Source organism: Typopeltis vanoorti, chromosome 1, assembly GCF_054136105.1.
Source record: "Typopeltis vanoorti isolate ZY-2024b chromosome 1, IOZ_Tvanoo_1.0, whole genome shotgun sequence".
Classification (NCBI taxonomy): Eukaryota; Metazoa; Arthropoda; class Arachnida; order Uropygi; family Thelyphonidae; genus Typopeltis; species Typopeltis vanoorti.
In genome coordinates, this window is record NC_143549.1 from 68,204,303 (window position 1) to 68,230,301 (window position 25,999).

The 25,999-nt window shown below is 34.8% G+C and overlaps 1 protein-coding gene across 2 annotated transcripts in view; it reads left to right on the forward strand.

Annotated features, from left to right (window-relative positions):
* Drp1 (dynamin related protein 1) overlaps positions 1 to 25,999 on the forward strand; it is a 265,058-nt gene that overhangs the window by 67,930 nt on the left and 171,129 nt on the right. For both annotated transcript variants that reach the window (XM_090391003.1, XM_090391012.1), the window contains exon 5: positions 13,692 to 13,854. In XM_090391003.1, the coding sequence (XP_090247129.1) occupies positions 13,692 to 13,854 (163 nt within the window). The remainder of the gene's footprint in view (positions 1 to 13,691; positions 13,855 to 25,999) is intronic.

Sequence of the window (25,999 nt, forward strand, 5' to 3'; positions counted from 1 at the left end):
ATGTTTTAAGAATTGTTTCTAATTTTGCTGGTATGATTGAATGAATAGTATCTTCATTTTCTAACTTTTTCTTTTATTTTTTTTTTAATTGTATATATTTATTTATTCTGTTTTTATGGTAATCCTATTCATGAGAGGTTGCTCATTCTATAGTATTTCAGAAAGTTCTCTAGTACCATGGAATTGGGTAGAAAGGTGAGGAGAAGGAAGATACTTGTTAATGTTGAATTTTGACCTGTAGATCATGCTCTTCAGAAAATAAATGGAACTGTTCCAAAAGACAACAGTAAAAGGAAAGGATGAATAACAACGAAGAAATTTTGTTCTGTAATTTGGGTTGAACTGTTAAGCTGTGCTGTATAGTTTCTGTTTGTGTTTTAACAAATTTAGAAGAGAATATGAGAAATATTGAGATGGCGGCATATGAGAAATATGCTGCTATCATTACACGAAGAACTTTCTGAAATACTTAATCCAGAGCTCTAATTGATTCTGTAATACCATCTCTGAATGTCATTGCTGTCACTAAAGAATTTCAGAAAGTTAAGGATTGGCATTTCAGAAAATTGAAGCCCTTCAACAACATAACATTTTCTGAATTGCATCTATGGCAAGAATGCATAGTGTTGAATCTTTCATCATAGGCACTCTCAAAAGATGCTGTCAGTGCACTTAGTCAAGAGCACAACTTCGCCATTGCACCCACAAAAGTACCAGTTTTGAAAATAATGACTAACATGGGTTCTCTCTCTCTCTCTCCCACAGTGGCTAATAACATTCGGCTTATGTGGTCAGTATTGTGACTAAATCCAAACCTCCCAAGAATAACATTTCACCAAAAGAAATATCAGCACTTAAAAAGTTGTACAGGAAAAAAAAAATTATAAGAAAAGCTGATAAATGATAAAAAAGTTTGGTCCATAACTGTGGTTATTATGGACCAAACTTATCATAATGGAAAAAAGAATCATCTCCTTATGGACATGTCTGTTTATCAGATTATAGATTAGAATCCTGCTAAATCTCACAAAAAAAAAGTATATAAAGTATTAATGTTACATCTTGTTTGAGAGAAATTATCAAAAAACTTTAAACCTTTTCATGCAAAATCACTCAGGATATACAGAATGCTATCCAAAAGTTCAGGAATTTGAATGCTCATACAAATCGGTTGTAGTACAGCTTTCTTCTGCTTTAAGAAATAAACAGTACCCTTTGTGAATCAGTATTCCAACAGCTGGAAAGCAGAAAGGCTGCATTTTGGGGTTGCATGTGTTTTTGTGATTCAATGATTTTCTTCTCCAACTGAAATGGCAGATTTTAAGGAGCAAGGAATCTGCATCAAATTCTTTTTCAATGGGAGAAAAAAAAAAAAGAAAGCAAGAAACCCATCAATTGCTTAAGGAAGCATTTGGTGATAATGCTATGACCCAAAGCAGTTTGTCCATCTTTGAAGCGTTTGTGGTACAACTACTTTAAGGACAGACACACATGCGTGTTTGATGGCAATGAGCATTCTGCATGACTGTCAAGAGTACAACATTGGCTAACATTCCAGAAATTGTGTGAGGCTATCTTTCTGATGTGGATGAACTATCCATAATGTTTGCGAGATCTCAGGACTGTCTATAGGACAGTTCAACACACACACACACACACACCTACTCACATATCACTTGTTGTTCGACAGTTTCTGGCTTCCAAAAATATGATACTCATTTCCCACCACCCTTCCTGTTATTTGCCTGACTTTACCCCCACAACGTTTTTCCTGTTCCCCAAGATGAAATTCCAGCTGAAAAGGTGTTGTTTTGACACAATTGAGGAGATCCAGCAGAATCGCAGCAGGTGCTCAACATATTCACACTTGAGGACATCCAGAGATGTAGATGCATGGATTCATGGAAAAACCACTGGGATCACAATATACATGCCTAAGGCTACTTTGAAGGAGACAATGAAAACTTGGGGTAAGTAATTTTGTTTTAATGGTCAGATTCCCCCAGCACTGTATGGGATCTCATCATCAAAGTCCTGATATGTACAGGATATGATAGTCTATCTATCTATCCATCCCAATGACTTTAACAGGCCTTTAAGGCCCACAACCTTCCAAGCATGCTTGGATTTCATAACCGAAATACGAGGATAGAATGGTCACTCCTATGCCTCAAGGTATTATTGTCTGTATCCCTGTGTGTTCACGGGGCCAGTTTTCCTGCTTGCGGGATGAAAAACACCAGATAAACTGGCGGAAAACACCCTACTGCCCGTGCCCAAGACCGGCTAACTTGGCTATGGCTGAGGAAGATCCTTCAGCTCCTCATGTCTCCGACAGGAATCGAACCTAGGACACTCCTTCCTCGGGCATATGGTTGTGAAGCGCAAAGCCACCAAGCTAACCATGCGGACACAGGATATGATAGTACTACATGAAAAACTTACATCATTACTAGCTTCCTATCTACAATTTTTTTCCAAACCAGTCTGTTACCTGTCAAGACTCCAACATTATCAGATCCTATATTTCTGTCTTCAAAGACACTTTTTATTGTATCAATCCACCTACATCTTGGTCTTCCTTTGGGTCTTTTTCCTGCAAACCTGGGAGAGAACACTTGTTTTGCTAATCTTACCGCTGTCATTTAAGTGACCATGCCACCTGAGATTAGATCTGCTAACACAATCCTTCCTGAATGGAAAGATTGTGTTAATAATGTCAAGTTCTTTTCTAATATCCTTATTTTTAATGATATTGCTACTGATGCTATCTGTTCATGCCCCTAATCTTTCTCAGGACTCGCATATCTGTGGTCTCTAGTCTTTGGTCAAGTTTTTTTTCTAACCCAGTTCTCAGATCCATGAGTTAAAACTGATTTACACACTGTCTTGTATACAGCTAATTTAGTGTTTTGACTAATTTCTCTCTTGTTCCATATAAATTTATTCATTTGACTTACTACCATACCGGTTTTGTTGATTCTGTTATTTATTTCCATATTTAATTTACAATTATTAGTAAAAATTATGCCTAATTAGTTGAAATATTTTATTTGTTCTATAGGTAGGTTCTTCATTCACAATATAGTTGACAATTTCAATGCTTCTGCCTATTGTCATTGTCTTTGTCTTGTTCTTGTTGACCTTCATACCATGTCTATTACAACATTTATTCAATTTAGTCAGGGAATCTTGCAGACTTGCAGCAGATTTATTTAGAAGTATAACATAATCTGCATAAAACAAAAGATTAATCTCTCCAATTTTGATATCAGGTTTAATACTACTCTCCTTCAATTTGTACTTCAATTCTAACTGCTGACTTACAATGCCATTGTAAGTCAGCAGTTAGAATTGAAGTACAGAAATGTTAAATCTGGTGTCATACAAGGATGTACACTATACCCTCTGTTATTCATTATCTACATGGATCACATTATGAAGGAGAGTAGTATTAAACCTCATATCAAAATTGGAGAGATTAATCTGACAAGCTTAATCTGATATTAATGCATATGACAAGGTGCCAACTTGTCATGCATATGACAAGTTGGCACCTTGTCATATGCATTTTCCAGATCTACAAAACTTAAATACAGATCTTTGTTATATTCCCATGATTTCTCAACTATTTGTCGTAAAGTGAAAATCTGATCCAGACAGCGTCTATTTGAATCCAGCTTGTTCGTACCAAACTTCCCTTCTGTAATCTTTCTCGGCTATTTCTCAAGTATACTTGCATAAATCTTACCAGGAACACTCAATAGGGAAATACCTCTGTAATTCACACTTTCGGTTTTATATATATTGGTATTATGAGAGATTTACTCCAATCATTTGGAATTCATCCCTCTGTCCAGGGCATTTTTGGTTGAATATAATCTTATTCAGCTGGCTTTCCACATTTCAGGCTTTTGATAGCTTTTTCTACTTCAAGTATGGATATGTATTTCTAATTTGCATGCCTGTTGAGTGTTTTTTGCCACTTTTTTTTACTTGTTTTATTTAGGAATTTTTCAAAGTAATTACTCCATACATCAAGGATATCTTTTTTCTCCAGTTTTCATGTCACCTTTATCACCTCTAATTAATTTTACAGCAGTCTTTCCTCCATTTCTGAGCTTTTTCAACAGCCTCCAGAATATCTTGCCATCTTCCTGATATTTATTTTCTGTGTTCTTACCAAAGTCTTCCCATGACTTTTGTTTAGCTAGCTTTACACAGTATTTAGCTTTCTTACATTTGTCTTTGCATTCTCTAAGAGCAAGCTGATTTATTTGCCAGGAATGTTTGATTTGGTTTCTTCTTTTCCTTCACTCCCTCTTTAATTTCCTGTGTCCACCATGGAGTTCTGATTTTTCTATACTTGCAGACAACCTCACCACATGCCTCTCTGGCTAATCAATCAATGTTTTCTTCAGTGCTTGCCACTGAATCTCCAAGGTTTGGTTCCTGTTCTCAAACTCATTCATTTTTTATTGAATGATGTTTATGTGTTTTAGTCTACAGTCCACATCTGAGAGCAGCTCAACTTTTATTTGCTTTAAAACTTTCTTACATGTTCTTCTTTTCAGTATGAAATTCAATTTCATCCTGCTCAAGACTTAATGGTGATCGTTTCCGATTTCAAATCCTCTGTACACTCTAGGATCCTGCACCAGTGAGAAAACATCACTATCATACAATAACATAATCAATGAGACTTTTCTTATTATTTGCATCTTCTTTGCATGTTAATTTTTGCAGATTTTTATGTTAGAACATTTTGTTAGTAATAATAGTTCATGTCCTGATCAGAAATCCAACGTATATTTGCCATTATTATTAGGTTTGCTCTTTTTTCAAAATTTTCTCAAAATATTTTTGTTTGTCTGACAATCATTTGCTACTCTGCTATTTAGATCCCAACAAGGACCAACTTTTACTTTTTCAATTAAAGCCTCAAAAATTCCTCCACTTCTTCCTTAGTAGAACCATCTTTGGGACCATTGGCACAAATAAGTCTAGTTCTCCATTTTGATATTTGTCCACATCATTCTACTTAATATTGTCTGCCATTCAAAAAAGATTAGCTTCGTATTTAGGATTGAATACTGTAGCTTCTCGTTCTCTTCCCTGATTGTTATTGCCTGAATATAACAGTTTGTATTTATTGCTTTGAAAGATCTCACTAGGTTTTGTCCTTTTTTTTGTTTCAGTCTCACCTATTATGTTGTTCTTGTAATTATCCAGTTCCTCAGCCAGCTCCATTTCTTTGCCATTCAGGCTTCTTATGTTGATAGTACTGATCTTGAACTTTGGTGATGGTGAGTTGGGATGTGTTACAGTATTGTTTTAATAACTGTTTATGCTAGACACTATTGGACAAAGGATGGGATTATTTATGTTTATGGATTTTAGACCCCTATCTACCTTCATACTGAATGAATGAGGATGGGCTGGAAATTTGAGATTTAGCTGACCAAATTATATTCTTATAGGCTTAAAACGATGGCACAACATGACAAAATTTCATGCCAGCTGGGGTGTCACTTGGTTTTCGCATGGCAAAAACAACAAAAGAGTCCCCCATCTAATAACTGGCCAAATATTTATCCAAATCACTTTCCCATCTTACAGGCAACTTTCCTTCTTTTATAAAAAATTTCATTGTGCTTTAAAACTTTAATGCAAAATTTAACTTTCACAGATTCAGACATCGTATGAGCCTTCACATTACTTCACTATTCACCAATGTACCTCTAACAGAGACCCTTGTCCTCAATGTACAATATTTCCTCTGTTATAACTGAATTATTTTAATTCACCATTTATTTCAGGTACTTCCTATGGACAGGGAAAAAATATATAAACAGTTGAATGGGACTGCTATGGGTCCATCCCCTACCAACTTCTACATGGAACATTTTGAAAACCAAGCACTCAACACTGTACTCAAACCAACAATCTGTCTGTGGTGTGTTGATGATGTGTTTGTTATTTGGCCTCATGGCTCATTCAGATCGAATGCATTTTTAGCACATCTCAACAGCATCTAAAAATAAACTTCACAATAGAAAAGAAAGTAACAGTCTCCTCTTTCTAGACACTAGTGACAAGACTTCTTAATGTCTCATTATCTTTTTTCCATTTACAGAAACCCCCTCCCCCCACACACACAGGGGTAGAATAACATCTTCAAAACACTTACTCACTGAGCCAGGGTTATTTGTTCAAATCACATAGTCCTTAAAACTCAGTTCAGGGACCTTTGTAACACCTTATTGCCTGAATATAACAGTTTGTAATTATTGCTTTGAAAGATCTCACTAGTTTTTGTCCTTCTTTGTTTCAGTCTCCCTGAAACAAAAAGGGACAAAATAAATAACATAATACGTTCATCTTCCATCCCTCCTACAATCAACACACATGATCACAGCAGAACTATTCCCATCCATATATTAAGAACACATCAGAAAAGATAATTAAAGTTCTCTCCAAATATGATCTCCATGCCACTTTTAAACCACTTCTCATGCAGCTAACTACTTTCATCTGCTCTCCTACAGATAAAATTTAACTTTCTTCTTGACTTTCTTATAATACCAGACAACATGTAGATGAGAATGATTGTGTTAGTTTCTCCATGAAGATATCAGCATCATATTGTGATCTGAATTGCTTAGTAGAAAAACAGCAGCCATAGTTTACTTTTCCATGGTGGTTTTATTCTTCTGTTTAGAGGCTGGCCTGGTTGACGTTAACATTTCCATTCTCCATTCAACAGGGTACTGGTTCAGATCCTGCCATATGCAATGCATACCTATGATCATCTTTAGGTGGAGGATGAATTTTATTGTCCACTGTGAAACCACCACTCTGCTTATTGGAGAAGATTTTTTTTTGTCCTTGATTTTTATTGCATTGGTGGGTGGCAGTATGTAATGATACTTCAGAAACAAACTTCCACCACCCAATGCAATAAAATTCTTGATTTTCTTGCTTTAAGCTTCAGTTTGTTGTGTCTCCAATACTTCAATGCAGGCGGTATGTCTCATATTTTTGGCCTACCAACTGTTTTTTTTTTTTTGTGTGTGTGTGTGTGTGTGTTTGGTTTCCAGTCTCTTGCTAGTTAAACTATACTTTTCCGATCCATCCTATTAACATGTTGATTCCATTCCAATCTTTTCATTTTTTGAATTTATGAAATTTTTTCTTTTGATATTTTATTAATTAGCTTATATCACTCATTAACTATTAACTATAATGAGTGATATAGGCCATTCTAGTTTGTTTCCAGATCACCCAATGACCTTACTTATGTGTGTACCAGACTTTCTTAAAATATTCCTGCTGAAGTCAGAAATGACTTCAAATATATTAGAATAACTAAAATAAATTAGAATATCATTAGAATAATATTAAAATATATTAGAATGACTTCAAATATATTAGAATAATAATCAAACATATTATATCGAAGTTTATTATATGTGTATTTGTAATTCATCATCATCAAATTCCTGCCATGTACCCTAAAGAGGGTGTAAAACATATATGATAGTACTACATGAAATATTTACATCATTACTAATTTTCTATTTACAATTTTCCTCCAAATCAGTCTGTTACTTGTCAAGACTCCAACATTATCAGGTCTTATATTTCTATCATTTAAGGCACATTGTACTGTATCAATCCACCTATATCTTGGTCTTCCTCTGGTTCATTTTCCTGCTAACCTGGCAGAGAACACTTGTTTTGCTAATCTTTCCTCGCCCATTCTGTTTAAGTGACCATATCATGTGAGATTAGCTCTACTAATGCATTCCTGGATGCTGACAATGTCAAGTTCTTTCCTAATATCTTCGATTTTAATATGATGTTACCGTTGATGCCATCTGTTCATGCCTATAATCTTTCTCAGGACCCTCATATCTGTGGCCTCTAGTCTTTGGTCAAGTGTTTTACTTCTGACCCAGCTCTCAGATCCATAAGTTAAAACTGGTTTGAACACTGTCTTGTATACAGCTAATTTAGCGTTCTGACTAATTTCACTCTTATTCCATATGAATTTATTCAGTTGACTGCCTACTATACCAATTTTGTTGATTCTCTTGTCTATTTCTATATTTAATTTACCTTCTTCAGTAAAAATCATGCCTAAGTAGCTTAAATCTTTTACTTGTTCCACAGGTTCCCCGTTCACAACACAGTTGACATTTTCAACGATTCTGCCTATTTCCATCATCTTTGTCTTTTTATTGCTGACCTTCATACCATATCTATTACAACAGTTATTCAATTTAGTCAGGGAACCTTGCAGACTTGTAGCTGATTTATTTAGAAGTATAACATCGTCCGCATAAAGCAAAGAGGACATTAACATCTCCAATTTTGATATCACGTTTAATACCACTTTCCTTCATAATGTGAACCATATAGATAATGAATAACAGAGGGGATAATGTACATCCTTGTCTCACACCAGATTTAACATTAAACCATCTTCCTGTACTTCAGTTCTAACTGCTGACTAACAACTCAAACAAAGACTAAGTATTGCTTGATATAATACCCCATTGACACCATATTAACTAGCGTATTGTATAGCTTCTCTCTCTTTGCACCTTGTCATATGCCTTTTTCAGATCAACAAAACTTAAATACAGATCTTTCTTATATTCCCATGATTTCTCCAATTATGGGAATATAACTATTTGTCGTAAAGTGAAGATCTGATCCTGACAGCCTCTATTTGGCCTGAATCCAGCTTGTTCTTCACCAAGTTTTTCTTCCACAATTCTTCTCAACCATTTCTCAAGTATACTGGCATAAATTTTACCAGGAACACTCAGTAGAGAAACACCTCTGTAATTCTCACATTCAGTTTTATTTCCCTTTTTATATATGGGTACTATGAGAGCTCTACTCCAATCATCGGGAATTTGTCCCTCTGTCCAGGCCTTCGGAACTATGCAGTGCAGCCACTATAAGACTTTTATACCACCATACTTCAGCATTTCTGGTCGAATATCATCTACTCCTGCTGCCTTTCCACATTACGAGCCTTTGATGGCTTTTTCTACTTCAAGTATGGATATCAATTCCTGACTGCATGCCTGGTCAGTGTTTTTTACCACTGTGCTGTCATCACTGATTGTTTCATTTAGCAATTTTTCGAAGTAATTACTCCATATTTCAAGGATATCTTTTTCTCCAGTTTTCATGTCACCTTTATCATCTCTAACTCCTTTTACAGCACTCTTTCCTCTATTTCTAAACTTCTTCACCAACCTCCAGAATTCATTTTGCCACCTTGATATTTATTTTCTGTATTCTTGCCAAAGTCCTCTCATGACTTTTGTTTAGCTAGTTTTACAAAGTGTTTAGCTTTCTTACATTTGTCTCTGTATTCTCTAAAAGCTGACTTATTTGCTGATAACTTTTGATATGCTTTCTTCTTTTCCTTCACTGCCTCTTTAACTTCCTGTGTCCACCATGGAGTTCTGATTTTTCTATCCTTGCAGATTACCTCACTACATGCCGTTCTGACTGAATCAATCAGGGTTTTCTTCAAGGCTTGCCACTGAATCTCCAAGGTTTGGGTCCTGTTCTCAAACTCTTTCATTTTTTCTTCAATAATCTTTGTGTATTTTAGTCTACAGCTCACATCTGAGAATTGCACAACGTTTATTCACTTTAAAACTTTCGTACATGTCATTCTTTTCAATATGAAATTCAATTTTATCCTGCTCAAGACTAAATAGTGATCACTTCCAATTTCAAATCCTCTGTTCACTCTGGTGTTCTGCACCAGGGAGAAAACATCACTATCAAAAATAACATAGTCAATGAGACTTTTCTTATTCCTTACCTTTTCTCTCCATGTGAATTTGTGCACATTTTTATGTTGGAACATGATGTTAGTAATAACCAGTTTGTGTCCTGAGCAGAAATCCAACAGGCAGTTGCCATTATTATTAGCTTTGCTCTTTTCTCCAAATTTTCCCAAAATATTTTTGTATGTCTGACAATCATTTCTTACTCTACTATTTAGATCCCCAACAAGGACTAACTTTTCCTTTTTCATTGTGTCAGTTGCTTTCTCTAAACACTCAAAAAATTCCTCCCCTACTCCTTAGTAGAACCTTCTCTGGGACTATAGGCACAAATAAGTCTCATTGTCTAGTTCCCCGTTCTGATATTTGCCCACATCACTCTACTAGCAACTGCATGCTATTCAAGATTAGCCTCGTATTTAGTCTTGAATACTATGGCTGCTCCTTCTTTTCCTTGATTGTCATTGCCTGAATATAACATTTTGTATTTATTGCTCAAAAAGATATCACCAGTTTTTGTCTTTTGTTTCAGTCACCCCTATTATGTTGATCTGGTACTTATCTAATTCCTCAGCTAGCTCCATTTCTTTGCCATTCTGGCTTCTTATGTCGATAGTACTGATCTTTAACTCTGGTGATGTTGAGTTGGGGTGTGTTTTCAGATTTGTTCCAGTAGCTGACTTTTCGCTGGTCACCTTGGTTCCCTGGTGAAAACACTGGGGCCTTGTTTAACCAGGCCAGCTAGCATGAAATTTTTCATGTTGTACCATCATTTTGTATTTTGGTTTTAAGCCAATAAGAGTACAGTTTGGTCGGCTAAATCCCAAATTGCCAGCCAAATCCTTTTTTGTTCAGTATCCAGGTTGATACCCAACAGGGTGCACCACAAGTTCAGTAGTATTATTTTTGTTTGTTTTTCTTTAAAAAATCTAAATATTACTACTTCTGCTGCTGGTTGCTATTTCTGAAATAATCTACGTCTTAGAAATACTTGATAAGATTCTCTCAGCTGGAAGAAAAGCTAAAGGCTTATTACTCTCAGTGCTACTGAGAAAGGAAAGAGAGATCACTAAAGTTCCTCAAGCTATAGTGCAGAATACATCAAGAATGTTGTTTCCTTTTCGACTGTTGATTACAGATATCCTAACAGAAATACTGACATTTCTTTTACATGCTGATACATTATTTATGCCAAAATAATTTCTTAATTTATAACGATCGATTTCACATTTATTATCGAAAAATTATAAATTATTTCATACAATTATCTGGAAAAAGAGGATTTGAATTATTTTAAAAGAAAAGGTGCATATGCGTTTCATAATCGTTTTTATGGGGGGGGGGGTATAAATCTTTTCAATTTGCAGGTATTTCAGAGAATTTATTTTGTAAATCGTTTGCAAGACAACTGTTACAAACGTAAATCACTTGGGGAACACATACCCATTCGTTTTAGTGTAAAATAGTAGCAAAGGTTTAGTTACTTTATATATCTAACCTAGAAGAAAATGTTGTCTGCTGATATTAGAATGTTACTTGAATAATTTTTTCTTACATGATTTCTCTATTCGTTATAATGTAACCAATTTCCAGATTTTTTCCCTCCTGCATTCTCCATGTTATATGCAGTGATTTCTTCTTTGTACTAAAAGAAAAAAAAAAATCAGATAACAGAAGAAAAATATATAGTATTTTCTTTTCCACTGGGTGAATTTACAATGTTCTTTCTTTGTGTTTTGAAGAGACAATGCAAATGATTTTTTTTCTTACTATTTTTGCCATTATAACATCTGATATAATTATAAGAGTTACATTTTACCATTTTTCTCCCACACGAGAAACAGAAATAAGGTAGTAATAATATTGTTGATCCTGTCAAACTTCATCTTCATTGTAGCAGAAATTTTTATTACAAAACTTTGTAATATATATATATATCTCCGAAACAAGAAATTTGAATCCCATACACATCACTGTTGAGTGTTGGCAAGGTGAAAATTTTCACGTTATTATTTATATATTTTATTTATTTATATTTTTTGGTGAAATAGTTTACCTAGTATACTCTTTCCAGTTCATTGGAACTGGAAAAAGTATTTTATTCCTTTGAAAATACGAAAATGTAATTCTTTGTTATAAAAATAACTTAAAAATTCGCCTTCAAGATGAAAAGGAAACAGTACATTCACGTATCCCTCCATCAATATTTGTAGTCCTGAAAAGAAACATTTTTTATTTCATACTGTTTTGAATTTAAAATTCTTGAACAGTGTGGAACACCCTAAAGCAAGGGTAAACACACAAAGCAGTTTTACACCAGATTTTTGTTTCCTTTCTGATTTTTTTTTTATTACGTACATACATAACATTTTCGTGCAGGTTTTTTTTTTTATTAGCTGTTGGTGGTAGATTTTTGGGATAATGGTTGGAGTTAGCAGTGTTCAACCTCAAATGTCTGGCAAGATTACCTGTTTCTCTGCTTGCTGAAGAAGGCGCGTGTGCATGCAGCATTACTTTTGCAATTTCTATTCTGTATTCTAGATATGTTATGGTAGACAAACATTTTTTCTTGTGCAGGAGGAAACTGTTCCAAATAACAAAATGCAATATATATATATCCAAACCCTTTTTTGTAAAATTTTTTATGCTGTTTCCTCATTACAGAGTAGAATGATAGCTGCTGAAAGCTCCAACTTTTCTGCATCGCACAAAGTTTCCTTTGCTTACCCTGAATGCTACTGCTGCTTGCCATCTCATGAATGAATTGTGTCTTGGGTATACTTACTAATTATTCCTTTCTGCCCAGTTCTAAGCTAACGGAGATTACTAACCCACCACTGAGAAGCAGAACAATAGAACATGCAGCACACTAAAGAGCCTCAATCAATATCTGAATATTTTACAGGCAGAAATTACTTTTTGGTTTTTCCATCTTTCTTTATTCTGATATTGCATTTGAAGGATGACAGTGATTTTAAATATTAATTTCGCCTATAACCGAATATCACATAATTTCCTGATTTATAATAATCGGGAAATAATATGTATATTTTCTGATTTATAATTTGCTAATTTATAATAATCACCACATAGTTTCTGTATCGAAAAATTAAAGTTATGTGGAGCAATTACTAGAGAGAAATAACGAATTAAATAAAAACGGCACCTACGTTTCATAAGTTTTCGGGTGTGTGATAGTGATGCAACGGGGGGGGGTTAAACTATCAGTAAAAATGTGGAAATGAAATTTCACATTTGATATACATATTTTGAATGATAAAATATAAGCAAATGTATTGCTTACTTTAAAAATTGGAGTATAATATCTGAATTATACAGAAAATATATACATATAAATTTAAATCATAACTGTTAATTTCATTTTGTAATGACCAATTATATTGACCAACTAACAAGCGAGAGCGGTGAGCACTCCGATTCTGATCTGCGCACCGCTTTGAATAATAGGCTATATCTTCGGGAATTTTTCGAATTTCTTGATAAAAAGTTAGGAACAGATTTTTAAAAGTACATACTTTCAGAAAATAATATTAAAAAATCGATTTTTTTTGATCCTCTAAATAGTACTGCCTCCTTAAAACTATCAAAAACTTACAAATTAGCAAAAAGAAAATGCCATAGAGGAAAAACCTGACGTGATAGAGAAAAATGGGTTTGATATTTGAAATCAGTGCACCCAAATTAGTAAAAAACAAGTGTCAGATCATAATCAGCAGAAAAAAAAATTTTTTTTTGTTGGCCAGTGTAATTTCTTATCAATAATTTTTCTCCAAATTAGTCTACTACTTATCAGCACTTCAGTATTGTTGTATTTCTTTAAAATATTACTTGTTTAAATGTGTATTTTAGGTTCCTGTTGGAGATCAGCCTGAAGACATAGAAATTCAGATAAAAACATTAATTCTGAAACATATTAGCAATCCCAATTCCATTATTCTTGCAGTAACAGCTGCAAATACAGATTTTGCTACTTCTGAGGCCTTGAAATTGGCCAGAGAAGTTGATCCTGATGGTAATTATTTTATTTTTTGGTTTAAAACGTTTTCTTTTTATTATTTCATCATACATTGTAACTTGTGTATAAAAAAAAATATTATCTGTATTCAGTAATAGAATTATATTACATTACTTCTTGAAATATTGGAATTTTTTTCCCAAGTTAATTTATTTTTGGGTTTAATGCTTTAATTTAATTTTTTGCTTTTTTTTTTAAGCTAAAAATTTAATTTGAGTTTCAGCATTAAATTGCTAATTTAATGCTTTAGCAATAATTAATTTACTTTTAACAAATTAATATTAATTCATTTGCTAATACATAGCTTTAAACTTTAGTGACTAACTTTAGATACTATCAATGTGTGCATACTTTCTCATATGCATGAAAAGAGTGTGGGGTGTGGCAAAGCAGTTTTTCTCATAAGATTAATGTAATAGAGACAATGCAGAAAGTTTGCATGCTCTTCAGATTCACACATTTGTATAATTTGAGTCTCAGCTCAGGAATGGAAGGAATGTATGATAGTTCCATTGCACAAGGGTGGTGCAAAAACTGATGTGTCTAACTACCGACCTATTAGTATTTCTGGTGTGGTAGTGAAGATTTTAGAGAAGTTGGTAAGAACTTACATACAGAAATGGGTAGACAAGCATTCTATACTCTGCAGGAAACAGCATGGGTTTACTAAAGGAAGGTCATGTTTTAGCAATTTGCTCATATTTTATAACATGTTACGGCTGAGTTGGATAAAGGGAATGGATACACTATGATAATGTTGGATTTTTCTAAGGCATTTGATAGGATACCACACGATAGGCTGTTGTGTAAAATGGAGAATATGGGATTAGAACATAATCTGTTGACTTGGATCAGGGGATGGTTGACAGAAAGATATCAAAAAGTGGTATACAATGGGTATAAATCCTGCCAGATTTAAGGTAACCAGTGGTGTACCTCAGGGTTCGGTCCTCGGGCCATTATTGTTCAATCTATACATTAATGACATCAAGCAGGGTCTATCATCAGATTTGCAATTGTTTGCTGATGATGCGAAGATGAGCAGGGCAATCAGGGGTGCTACTGATATTCAGCAATTACAAAATGATCTGAATAGACTGGAAATCTGGACAAACGAAGATGGCTGTCAGTTTAATATTAGTAGGTGTAAAGTTATGCACTTTGGCGTGATTAGAGTTCCAGCGGCATATTATGTTAGCAGGGTTATGCTAGAAGAAACTGAAGAGGCAAGGGATCTTGGTGTATTGGTGGATAAGAATTTAAAGTTCAAAGGTCACATAGCAAAAGTTGCAAATACAGCTCAGAGGATAATTGCTACGTTGAAGTGAACCTTGACATGTAAGGATAAGGAAGTAATTTTGTCTCTTTATAAGGCTTTGATAAGACCACACCTGGATTACTGTGTGCAGATTTGGTCTCCCAGGTTCCAAGGGGATAAATAAGCTGTGGAAAGGGCACAAAGAAGAGTTACAAAGATTATGTCCGGATTATGGGATTTAGATTATGAGGACAGATTGAGAGTATGTGGATTACAGACTCTGGTTAACAGGAGAAAGAGGAGGCGATATGATAGAGGTCTATAAACTTTTGAATGGGTGTTATAGCATTTCAGCTGATGAAATTTTTCATTATATGGAAGGTGGAGAGCGAACACGGAGACATCCATGGAAGTTAAATTTATTTGCAGTCAAGAAAGGGGTAAAAACTAGGTTTTTCTCCCAGAGAGCAGTGAGTGAGTGGAATAATTTGCCCTTACGGGTAGTGAGTGCATCTAGTGTGAATGAATTCAAGGGTAGGTATGATAGCTGGGTTGGGTAATTTACAGCCTCCCTTGATGAGTCCTTGACTCCCTGAAGGTCTCAGATAATAATAATATATGCATACTTTCTCATATGCATGAAAAGTGTGGTGTGGTGACAAAGCAGTTTTCCTCATAAGATTAATGTAATAGAGACAATGTGGAAAGTTTGCATGCTCTTCAGATACACAGCGACAGTGTGTATATTGCAATGTAAGCTTACATCCAATCATAATCTATTAAATTACCTATACATATTTACAATTTTGAAATATTTTCTCTATGAAAACATGGTTAAATATAAGGGAAAAAAAGTTCTGCAATTGCTGCTCAGAAGTTTCATAACTAGTGCAGTTGCAGTCAGTATGTTGTACTCTAAATGGCAGCCTGAGTATTGTAACTAGTATTTAGGTGTTCAGTTCAGTGGAAATTGAATCCCTGTGGCTTCTTATAAGATTAGTGAATTGAATGATATAATACAGTTTCTTTTTCAGGCTTCAGTTCAGTTCACCAATGGGGATCTGAATTGAATTTTGCTGATACCAATGCTTTTAAGAAAATTTTTGGTCATTTGTTAAAGTACACTGATTTCTTTACAAGAAATGTCTACTATACATCTATGAGTGGAGGCTCCTAAACTATTTTAAAAAAGTCTTGACACGAATACATAGACAATTGAGGATGAATGCATAAAAAGAGGCTTTATGTAGTGTAATTATTTAGTGGTCTCGAGACTAGTATAAGTTTAGAAATAAAGGATAATACCACAAAAGGAATTGAAGATAGACAGATGAGGTAGCAAATGATAGAACGGTGGTAAAAAATATCACAGAACAGCAAAATCAGAAGTAAATTTCAATATTTCATTTTTAAAAAAAAAGAATGAAAGAAATAATAAGAAAAAAACATTAGAAAAACTGACCTGTGGAAATGCAGTGGCTTATTTTGCAATCCAGAAGTTTGTCACATGAATCCCAAATAATACGGAAGAGCTTTCATAATTCTAATTTATGAAAATAAAAATATATATAAATAAATAAATAAAAATGTAAGAATTATTCCTTATTGAATGTTAAGGTATGCAAAATTACTTTTTGAAAGGTTTATGAAAAATTCATGAACAATCTGGATTTTGAATTTTAGATAAATGATGGGTTCGAGACCAGAGTTTTAAACTTAGAACAGATAATCAAGAAATAGGAATATAATAAGAAGAAACTAGTTACCATGGGATTTAAACTTTTTTAATTTTGAGAAAGCTAAGAATATACCATTTAGACTTAGTAATGTCTCTTTGGTAGTGAAATCTTGTATATGTCATGTGAAACTCTCCCATGAAAAGCTATTAGCATTAGTATTAATACTCTGTATGTGGGCTTAAGGGTTAGATAATCCAGAAACTCTGTTCTAAAGATCCAACAAATTTTTTCCATTCTATTTCAGGCTTACAATAAGCAGGGTGTCGTTTCTATATCAGGCACTAAAATTCATCTTCCACCTAGAGATATTCATGAAACATCCATACCCACAGTGGGATTTGAACTGACACACCACACAGTCTGTTGGCTGGAGAGAAAATACGCTAATCACATGGCCAATCAGGCCAGTATATATGTATAGTGATATGTGACTTGTACATCAGTTGCAAATCAAGTGCAGTTAGAAATGAAGAATGAATGTGCAGGAAAATAGTTTGATGTGAAATTGGCGTGGGTTGTTTTCGAATTATGGCTGAAACAAAAAAGGCTATGAGGCCAGTGGATCGTGTCTGGTAATTGTGTGTGTGTGCACGAGCATGCACACACAATCACACTTTACTTGTTTTTATTATTATCAAAGACCTCCAGGGAGTAAGGACTCGTCAAGGGCCAAACATCATCCACACCAGCATCTTAAACTCATTCACACTAGATGCACTCACTACTTCAACAGGCAAACTTTTTTATTCACTAAATGCTCTCTGAGATAAAAGTCTAGCTCTCAATCCTTTCTTAACCACATTCTTCCTTTCCCTGCCTTATGTATAATGAAAAATTTCATCATCTAATATCCTTAAACTCTCAGAAGCTTATAGTATCTATTATATGCATCTTTCTCCTGTTTACCAATGTCTGTAGTCCACATACTTTCAACCTCTCCTCATAAACTACATTCCATAATTCCAGTATCATCTGTGCAACACTTTTTGTATGCTTTCCTACTGTACATTATTGTGCTCTTGGCTTTTATGTAAGAAAGGTTCTGCATTAGGAGTGTTACCATGGGAACCAGTTGTATCATATGTCTTAGATCAAAGTTTGAAATAAACACTTGTCTATTCTCTGCAAGAGGAGCAATACATACTGTGACAAGGATAGCACAAAGCATTTTTAAACTAAACTTTTGATTACATTTTACATTGTTATTTACAAAGTATGTTCAAGTTAATAAACATAACATTTACCATAGTTCTTTAATTTACAGTTTTAAGAGAACAGAATCAACTTATGTCAGCTGTCTATTTTCAGCTGTGTGTTTGTATGTCCAATTAAGTTGACATGCCTACACTAACTGTGCTAGTAAATTTTCCTAAGGAGAGAGAAACTGACTGATTACACTGCATCTGACTAATGCAGCCTGACTATTCATCACCTGCATTCCTTTCTTTCTCTCTCTCTCTCTCATTAATTGGAGGTGACTAATTATAGAGTGGACTAAGTTTTGAGGTTATTTTTGATTTAATGGTATTGACTGCAGATATTTAGTTCATTATGCAGATTTTCAAGTAAGCAACATTAAGCTGTCATAACATTTCAAAATTTAAATGTTAATCTTGAATTTTCATTCTTATAATTCAGAATCTTGTAGTTATGTTTTTTTTTTATGTCTCTCATTATTGTTTTAATTTGTACTTTTCATGTTGTCATTTAGTGTGCTTTAGGTATGGATTTTCAATCCCTTGTGTTCTGTTTTCATATGATTTCTTTTCATTTCCTTTGTTTATTGACCTCATCTACAGTTTTCTCTCTAAATTTATCACTCATCAGTAGAAGATCATACTGTTTTGTCTATTAAATATTGTGTGTGTGTGTGTGTGTATTTATTAGCCTGTCTCAGAGCAGCATGTGTTGTAAAACGAATGCTGGAATGGTTTGGTTGGAAAGACAAGAATGAAGAGTAAGAAAGTGAAAGAGTGAGCATATTACCTCGATATGATAAAAATGAAATAAGAAGGGATGTGATGGCAAGTGATTTGGTGCGTAGGCTATGTAGAAAGAATGGATGCAAGTTTTTGGATGTGTGGAGTGAGTTTGAGGGAAGACTGGATTTGTATAAGAGGGACGTCTTACATCTGAATGCATTTGATATTAGGAGCCTAGAAAAACTAATAAGTGGTATGAGACCTAACACAGAGAGTGAGGGAAACTAAATTATAAAGGGGAGAATGTGAGTGTAAGAGCGACAATGTTATATAGCAGTGTTAATGATGGGAATGGGCTTTGTCATGGAAATTTCGACGAGGAGAGACCTATCAAATGTGTGGAAAGATGTCAACATGTGTAAGGCATTAGAGAAGAATAGAGATCTGCAAGTTGTCCAACTGTCAGGCAGACTCCAGAAAAGAGTATACAGAAGAACATGCAGGTAGATTATTATGTCTGTACACGAATGCTAGGAACAAAGGGGTAGAGTTTGTTGCCTTAATCAATATATTGGGACCTCAGATTGTAGGCATTAGTGAGACCTGGCTGTCAGAATCAGATCGAGGTACAGTAAGTGGTACAGTATTTTTAGGAAGGATAGGAGAGGACGGAAATGCTGTTAATGACATCGGATGACTTGAATCCAGTTAGAGTTGAGACCTATGGTTGTAGTACTACTAACAGTATTTCATGTGGCAGTGAGTTTGAAGCTATCTGGTGTGAAATGGAATCTAACAAGATCAATTACATAGTGGGGTGTTGTTACATACCTGGTGGATCGGTTGCTAGTGGTGAAGAAATGCATCACCAAATATGACAAGATGAGCATGAAAAGAGTAATCATAATGGGAGACTTTAGTTATCCAAATATTGATTGGGTAGCGGTAGAATCTCATGAGAAGAATGAAAATGCATTTATTGAGCTGTTACGGGACAACTTTCTCAAGCAGCATGTGACAGAAGGAACTTGAGGTCAAAGAGTGCTAGATTTGATTATGGTGTCAGAGGGATTTCAATTAAAGACATAACTATTCGGACTCTGGTTGGTGACTGATCATGTGTGATACTCAATTGGGAAGCGCTGAGTTTATGAATGTTCCATTCATAAAAGAAAGCTGAGCTACAAATCACGAAATTATGACCAACTGAAGAGTATACAGAGTTCAGTGGAATGGAATTGGTTGCTGGATGGGATGAATATTGACAGTACTTGGGAAGCATTTAAAAAATACTTGAATGACACGATATCAAAGTGTGATCCAAGAGTTCTATGAATAAATAGGATTGAAGTCAAATGGATGTGTAATCTTATTAAGCAAGAGACTTGTAATAAAAGGATGCTGTGGAAGGATTACCATGTTCATAAGGATGATGTCTGTTATAAAAATTATAAGCAGCAGGTTAGAGTAGTCACAACTGTTGTACAGAAAGCAAAGTCTGAGTATGAAAAGAAACTGGCTCGTGTGCTAAAGACAACCCACAAGAATTCATTTTACCAATATGTAAAATGGATATGTTGCATGTAAAAAAAAAAAAAAATAAAATAAAAAATTAATATGAAAGAATAACTTCTAAATGCAGATGGCATGAGGGTAACAGACACAGAAGAGGTTGTTCAATTGAGTGCCCGTTTTGTTAAAAGCTATCAACCTAGTGTACACAACATTGAGCTCACTGCTACCTCTTCACTGGATGAAGAAACCCAGGTGTATGAAGATTGAGGTAATAGAGTTGTTGCACAAATTGAATAAGAATTCAGCAGTAGAGACTGATGGGATATCAGCATGTGTGCTGAAAGAGTCTTCAGCTGAACTGGCCATTCCTTTGACCAGGCTGTTTAATATGAGTCTCAGAACAGGGAAGATTCTGCTGGAATAGAAAGAATGTATGGTGATTCCATTGCACAAGGGTGCTACAAAGACCGAAGTATCCAACTATCGACCAATTAGTATCTCAGGATTGTTGGTGAAGATTTTGGAAAAATTGGTTAGGGCTTGCATTCAGAAATGGGTTGATAATGAGTCTCTACTTTACAATGATCAACTTGGGTTTACTAAGCGAAGGTCATGTTTTAGCAACTTGCTCACATTCTATAACAATGTTACCATTGAACTAGACAAGGAGAATGGATACACCATGATACTTTTGGATTTTGCTAAAGCTTTTGACAGAATACAGCATAGTAGACTGTTGTATAAATTGGAGAATACTGGCTTGGATTATAGAATATTAGCATGGATAAGAGGATGGCTTGCTAACAGATATCAAAAAGTGTATTTTAATTTTAAACATTTTTCGTGGATACAAGTTCCCCTCTGGCATCCGTGCCGGCCAAACATTACACGAGGAAGGTTGCGTGCATTTTTATTATTGTTTTCTATATTTCGAGTTTTATCAAGTACCTACCGTAGAAAAATGAGTTCAGATATAGAAAAAAATCAAACTCTGACCGAATTTGTATCTGAAGAACATTCAATGAAACTGTCAGGATGTTTTTGAACAAGCGGCATGAAAAAGAAAAACCTTTGTGGACTCGCGAAAGGATAGAAGAAGCTGTCACAATAATTGAACAATTTAAATTAGCACCACTACTTAAACTGCAACGGACACATAAACAGTACTATTATGGAAAAAAATACGATGTTATGGAAGTAGGTACTAAAAAATCTTTGATTTTGAAGAGAAAGTCTGAATTCGATCCAATTGTGAAAATAGTACCAACGGAAAATTTTTACCACATACTTCGGGAAACCCATCAGTCAACTGGCCACGGAGGAAGAGATAAAATGCTGTATAGTTTTAAATCGAAATGCCTAATACCTACTTCAGTTGTACTGGAGTTTTTAAAGCTGTGCACGGTATGTCAGTCTAAAAAAAAAATTTCCAAACAAAAGAATCGTTGTTTGCCCAATTGTATCTAGCGACTTCAATCATCGCAGCCAAGTTGATTTAGTTGACTTACAGTCGACACCAGATAGAAATTACAAATGGCTATTAAACTACCAGGACCACGCGACGAAATTCAGCTTTCTTCGACCGTTGACTACAAAAAGAGCTGCTGAAGTAGCAATGGAGCTATTAAAAATATTTTTGGAAGTAGGTTGTCCCCATACTACAAAGCGACAACGGCTGTGAGTTTACGGCTGCTGTCATACAAGAATTAACAAGCCTGTGGCCAACGTGCAAAATTGTAAATGGTAGGCCTAGACATCCAGCTAGTCAAGGATCTGTTGAGCGATCAAATCAAGATGTTGAAGCTATGTTACGTGCTTGGCTAATTGACAATGATACAAAAAATTGGGCTATAGGTTGTTACTTTGTTCAATTCCAAAAGAATTCCTCTTTTCATCGAACCATTAAACGATCACCTTACAAAGCTTTATTTGGAACAGAACCAAAAACAGGACTCCAATCTAGTCATATTTCGAAAGAGTTGCTTGAAAAACTTGTTACTGAAGAGGACTTGGATGTACTTCTTAATCAGCAGGACCATGACATTATTTTAACACCAGAAGACTTATCAGCAGCTTCCTTAGAGAACAACAACAACACTTCAACTTCAAAAGATCCACCAGCATCTGAATTAATTGATTACAATGCTTCAACTTCAAATGATCTATTAATAGTTAAATCAACCAACAATAACACTTCAATGTCACACGATCTACCGGCAGCTGATTTACTCACCAAAAAGGCTATAAATTTAGAGGAGCTACCAGAAATTGAATCAATTTCTTTATCAACAATAAGACAACTCGAACCAGTTAACAATTCTACTTCAACTCCTGCTTCAACAATTAAAACATGTGTCGCGTTACTTGCATCAGAAGGGGAAGCAGCTGTCAGCAACAGTAAAGCATGTTCTGTTGTTTGTAGAATGGAATCTACTGGAGCCCATTCATGTGACATTTGTAAAAATCTGGTGCACTCAATATGTGGGAATACAGTAGGAGAAGGATATGGATCGAAAATTCTATGCTATTTAAGCCAAAAAGAAGAGAGCATTAAAGATCAAAGGGAAAATGCTGCAAAACACCCGAAAAGATCAGCTGAAAAAATGAAAGAAGTTTCTTTGAAGAAATTTAAAGACGTGTTAGTGAATTCCATAGTTTTGGTGTATGTACCTAAGGTAGATAGAGGCCCATTAGATAGAAATAACATCGTGGGGATCGTATTAGATATAAAAAATAATTTATACCAAATTTGTACCTCAGTTGGAATTATAAAAGATTGGCTACCTAGAAACGCTCTTCAAATAGCTACTACAACATTTACCGAAACAGTTCCACAGATTAACCTAAGTCTGCGTGATATTGCAGGAAAATTATCCATATTTGGAGGTCAAGGATTTAAGAAGTGTTCCTGTGAGCAATCCAAATTACAATGTAAAACAAAAAGATGTGCCTGTAAAAAAAAAGTAATGCACTTTGTAACTCGAGATGCCACAAATCAACAATGTGTTTTAATAAAAATGAATAAACATTATTATTTATTAATTACATTCACGAAAAATGTTTAAAATTTCACTAAAAATATCCTTTTTGTTTTTAAAAATATCAGCTTTAGTACCTATTTCTTTTGTTAATTAGTTTCGAATAAATAATTTGTGTTTCAATGACTATTGTTGTATTAACTATTCTACATTTAATAATTATTTCATCTTTTCACTAAAACAGTTAAGGGATTTGATCAAATCACTTACTTTCTTCAAGGAAATCACCCCACAGAGTTGTTATTTTAACATCTTCCATGAATTGATCAAATCACTATTTTCATCATTTCCCTGTGACATATACGTTAATGATATTGGGAAGGATTTGACGAGCATCATCAGCAAATAGCTGAATGATAGGGTAATCAGGAATGCAGCTGATACGCAGTACTTGCAGAATGATTTGAATAGGCTGGAATTATGTACATGGGAAAATGGATATCAGTTCAATGTCAGTAAATGTAAAGTCATTCATTTGGCATGATTAGATATCCAGTGTCATATTATATTGGTGGGAGTATGCTAGAAGAGCCTAATCAGTCAAGGATCTCGGAGTGTTGGTAGACAGAAAGTTGAAGTTCAGGAGTCTTGTAGCAAAGATTGCACAAAAGATAATTGCAATGCTGAAATGAACGTTCACATGTAAAGATAAGGATATCATTTTGCCTCTTTATAAGGCCTTGATAAGACCTCACTTGAACTATTGTGCACAGGTCTGGTCTCTTGTTTCCATTGTGATTCTGATATAGTGAAGAGAGTGCAAAGGAGATGGTTAAAAATTATATCAGGATTGTGGAATACCGATTATGAAGACAGATTGAGAATTTGCACACACTAGCGAACAGGAGAAAGGGGGGGGGGTGATATGACTCACAAACTTTTGAAAGGGTCACACAGGATTTCAGTTCACGGAATTTTTCAATTTATGGAGGATGAAAGGACAAGAGGGCATCCTTGGAAGCTGAGAATGAATACAGCTAGATTTTTTTCTCATAGGGTGGTGCGCGATTGGAATGGATGTTTGATGTTGTGAGTGTAAATGAATTCAAGAGTAAATATGATAGCTGGTGTATGTAGTATATGGCCTCCCTAGATGAGTCCCTGACTCCCTGGAGGTCTCTCTTAATAACAATAACAATAAAATTGTGTATTCAAAATTCTGTATGATGTTGTATACCAGTTTACCTTAATTGTCCTTTCTCTCCTAAATTTTTTTCTTTTTTAATCTTTTTTGTTATAGTTAATAGAATTTTGATGTTTTCAACCGTTTTTTTAATATGAATTTGATCTACACCTGCAGTATAAGTCTAAAATGAAGATCACTAATGTTCCAAAGTTAAAATCTAAATTTTTTTTAAAATTTCAGATTTTAAAAAATTTGAAATAGTACTGTACTAAATATGTGTAGTATTTGGCCTCCCTCAATGAGTCCCTAGCCCCCTGGATCTCTCTCTTAATAATAATAATAAAATCGTTCATTAAAAATTGCCAACCTGGTTAGCGTATCTGCTCTCCGACCAAAAGGCTGTGGGTTCGAATCCAGCCGTGGGCATGGATGTTTGTGATTGTCTGAAAATCTAGTGGTTGTGGTTATGGGCGGTAGATGGCGTTGGTGCAGATGATAGTTGTGGTTGGTGAAGACAGCTGTAGAGTAGGTGCCCTCCCTCGATGAGTCTTTGTACTCCCTGGAGGTGTCGTAATAATAATAATAAATATTCACTTCATATTACTATATACCTTCATATTTATTATATATGCCTGTCGCAATGGGTAGTGACACTTCCCATGATGCATGGCATTATATCTGCCCAAGAGGTGAATATCCTCTATTTACAAATAGAATTGTTGTGAAGATATTTTATATACAAATCTCTTATGTGGAAATCAAATCAAATTTGATTTGATTGGGGGAGGAGATGGTTTTACTTTCCACAAAACAAACTGATCAGAAGAACACACACAATTAACAAACATAATATACTGGTTTTATACCCTAAGTTGCTATAGCCTAAATAAATTCAAAACAAACTTTCCCAGTAAAAAAAATTTACTTCTTGATGGTTTGAAAAACCCTGCTTATATCTCCATATGATACTGGATAACTTACCTTTTAGTTGAATTAGCCAGCCTCATGAGGTGATGGAGGTCATATTTTGTTAATTTACTTATACACTGCTTGGAAAGATGTCAATGGATACCACTCCTCCTATGGGCAAGGTGCATCATGCCATGTAATGAGTCGCATATTTGTTGCCAGTATAAATTGGATGAATATGATGCTTCCAGGTCAGTGCAGCTGTGTCGGGGTGAAATGGCTGTGAGAAGGAAACTGATGGAGTTTGAAAAAGGCATTGTGATAGGATGCCATGTTGCAGGCCTGTCTGTTCTACAAATTGTTGACAAATTGAGCCATCCCAGGTCAACAGTCAGTGATACCACCCTGAGATAGAACTGCAGCAAGTGCTACCTGCAGTGGATGACCCACCACACTCACCAAATGTAATCATAGAGTTCTACAAAAGATAATATGTAAAAACTACCATTTGTCAGCCTACGCATTGAATGCAGAGTTCCGGGTGCAACTGGAACACAAATCTGCACAAAGACATTTAGAACTGACACTCACAACATGGGTTTCCGTGGTAGGACTGCAAAATGCAATTTCCACAT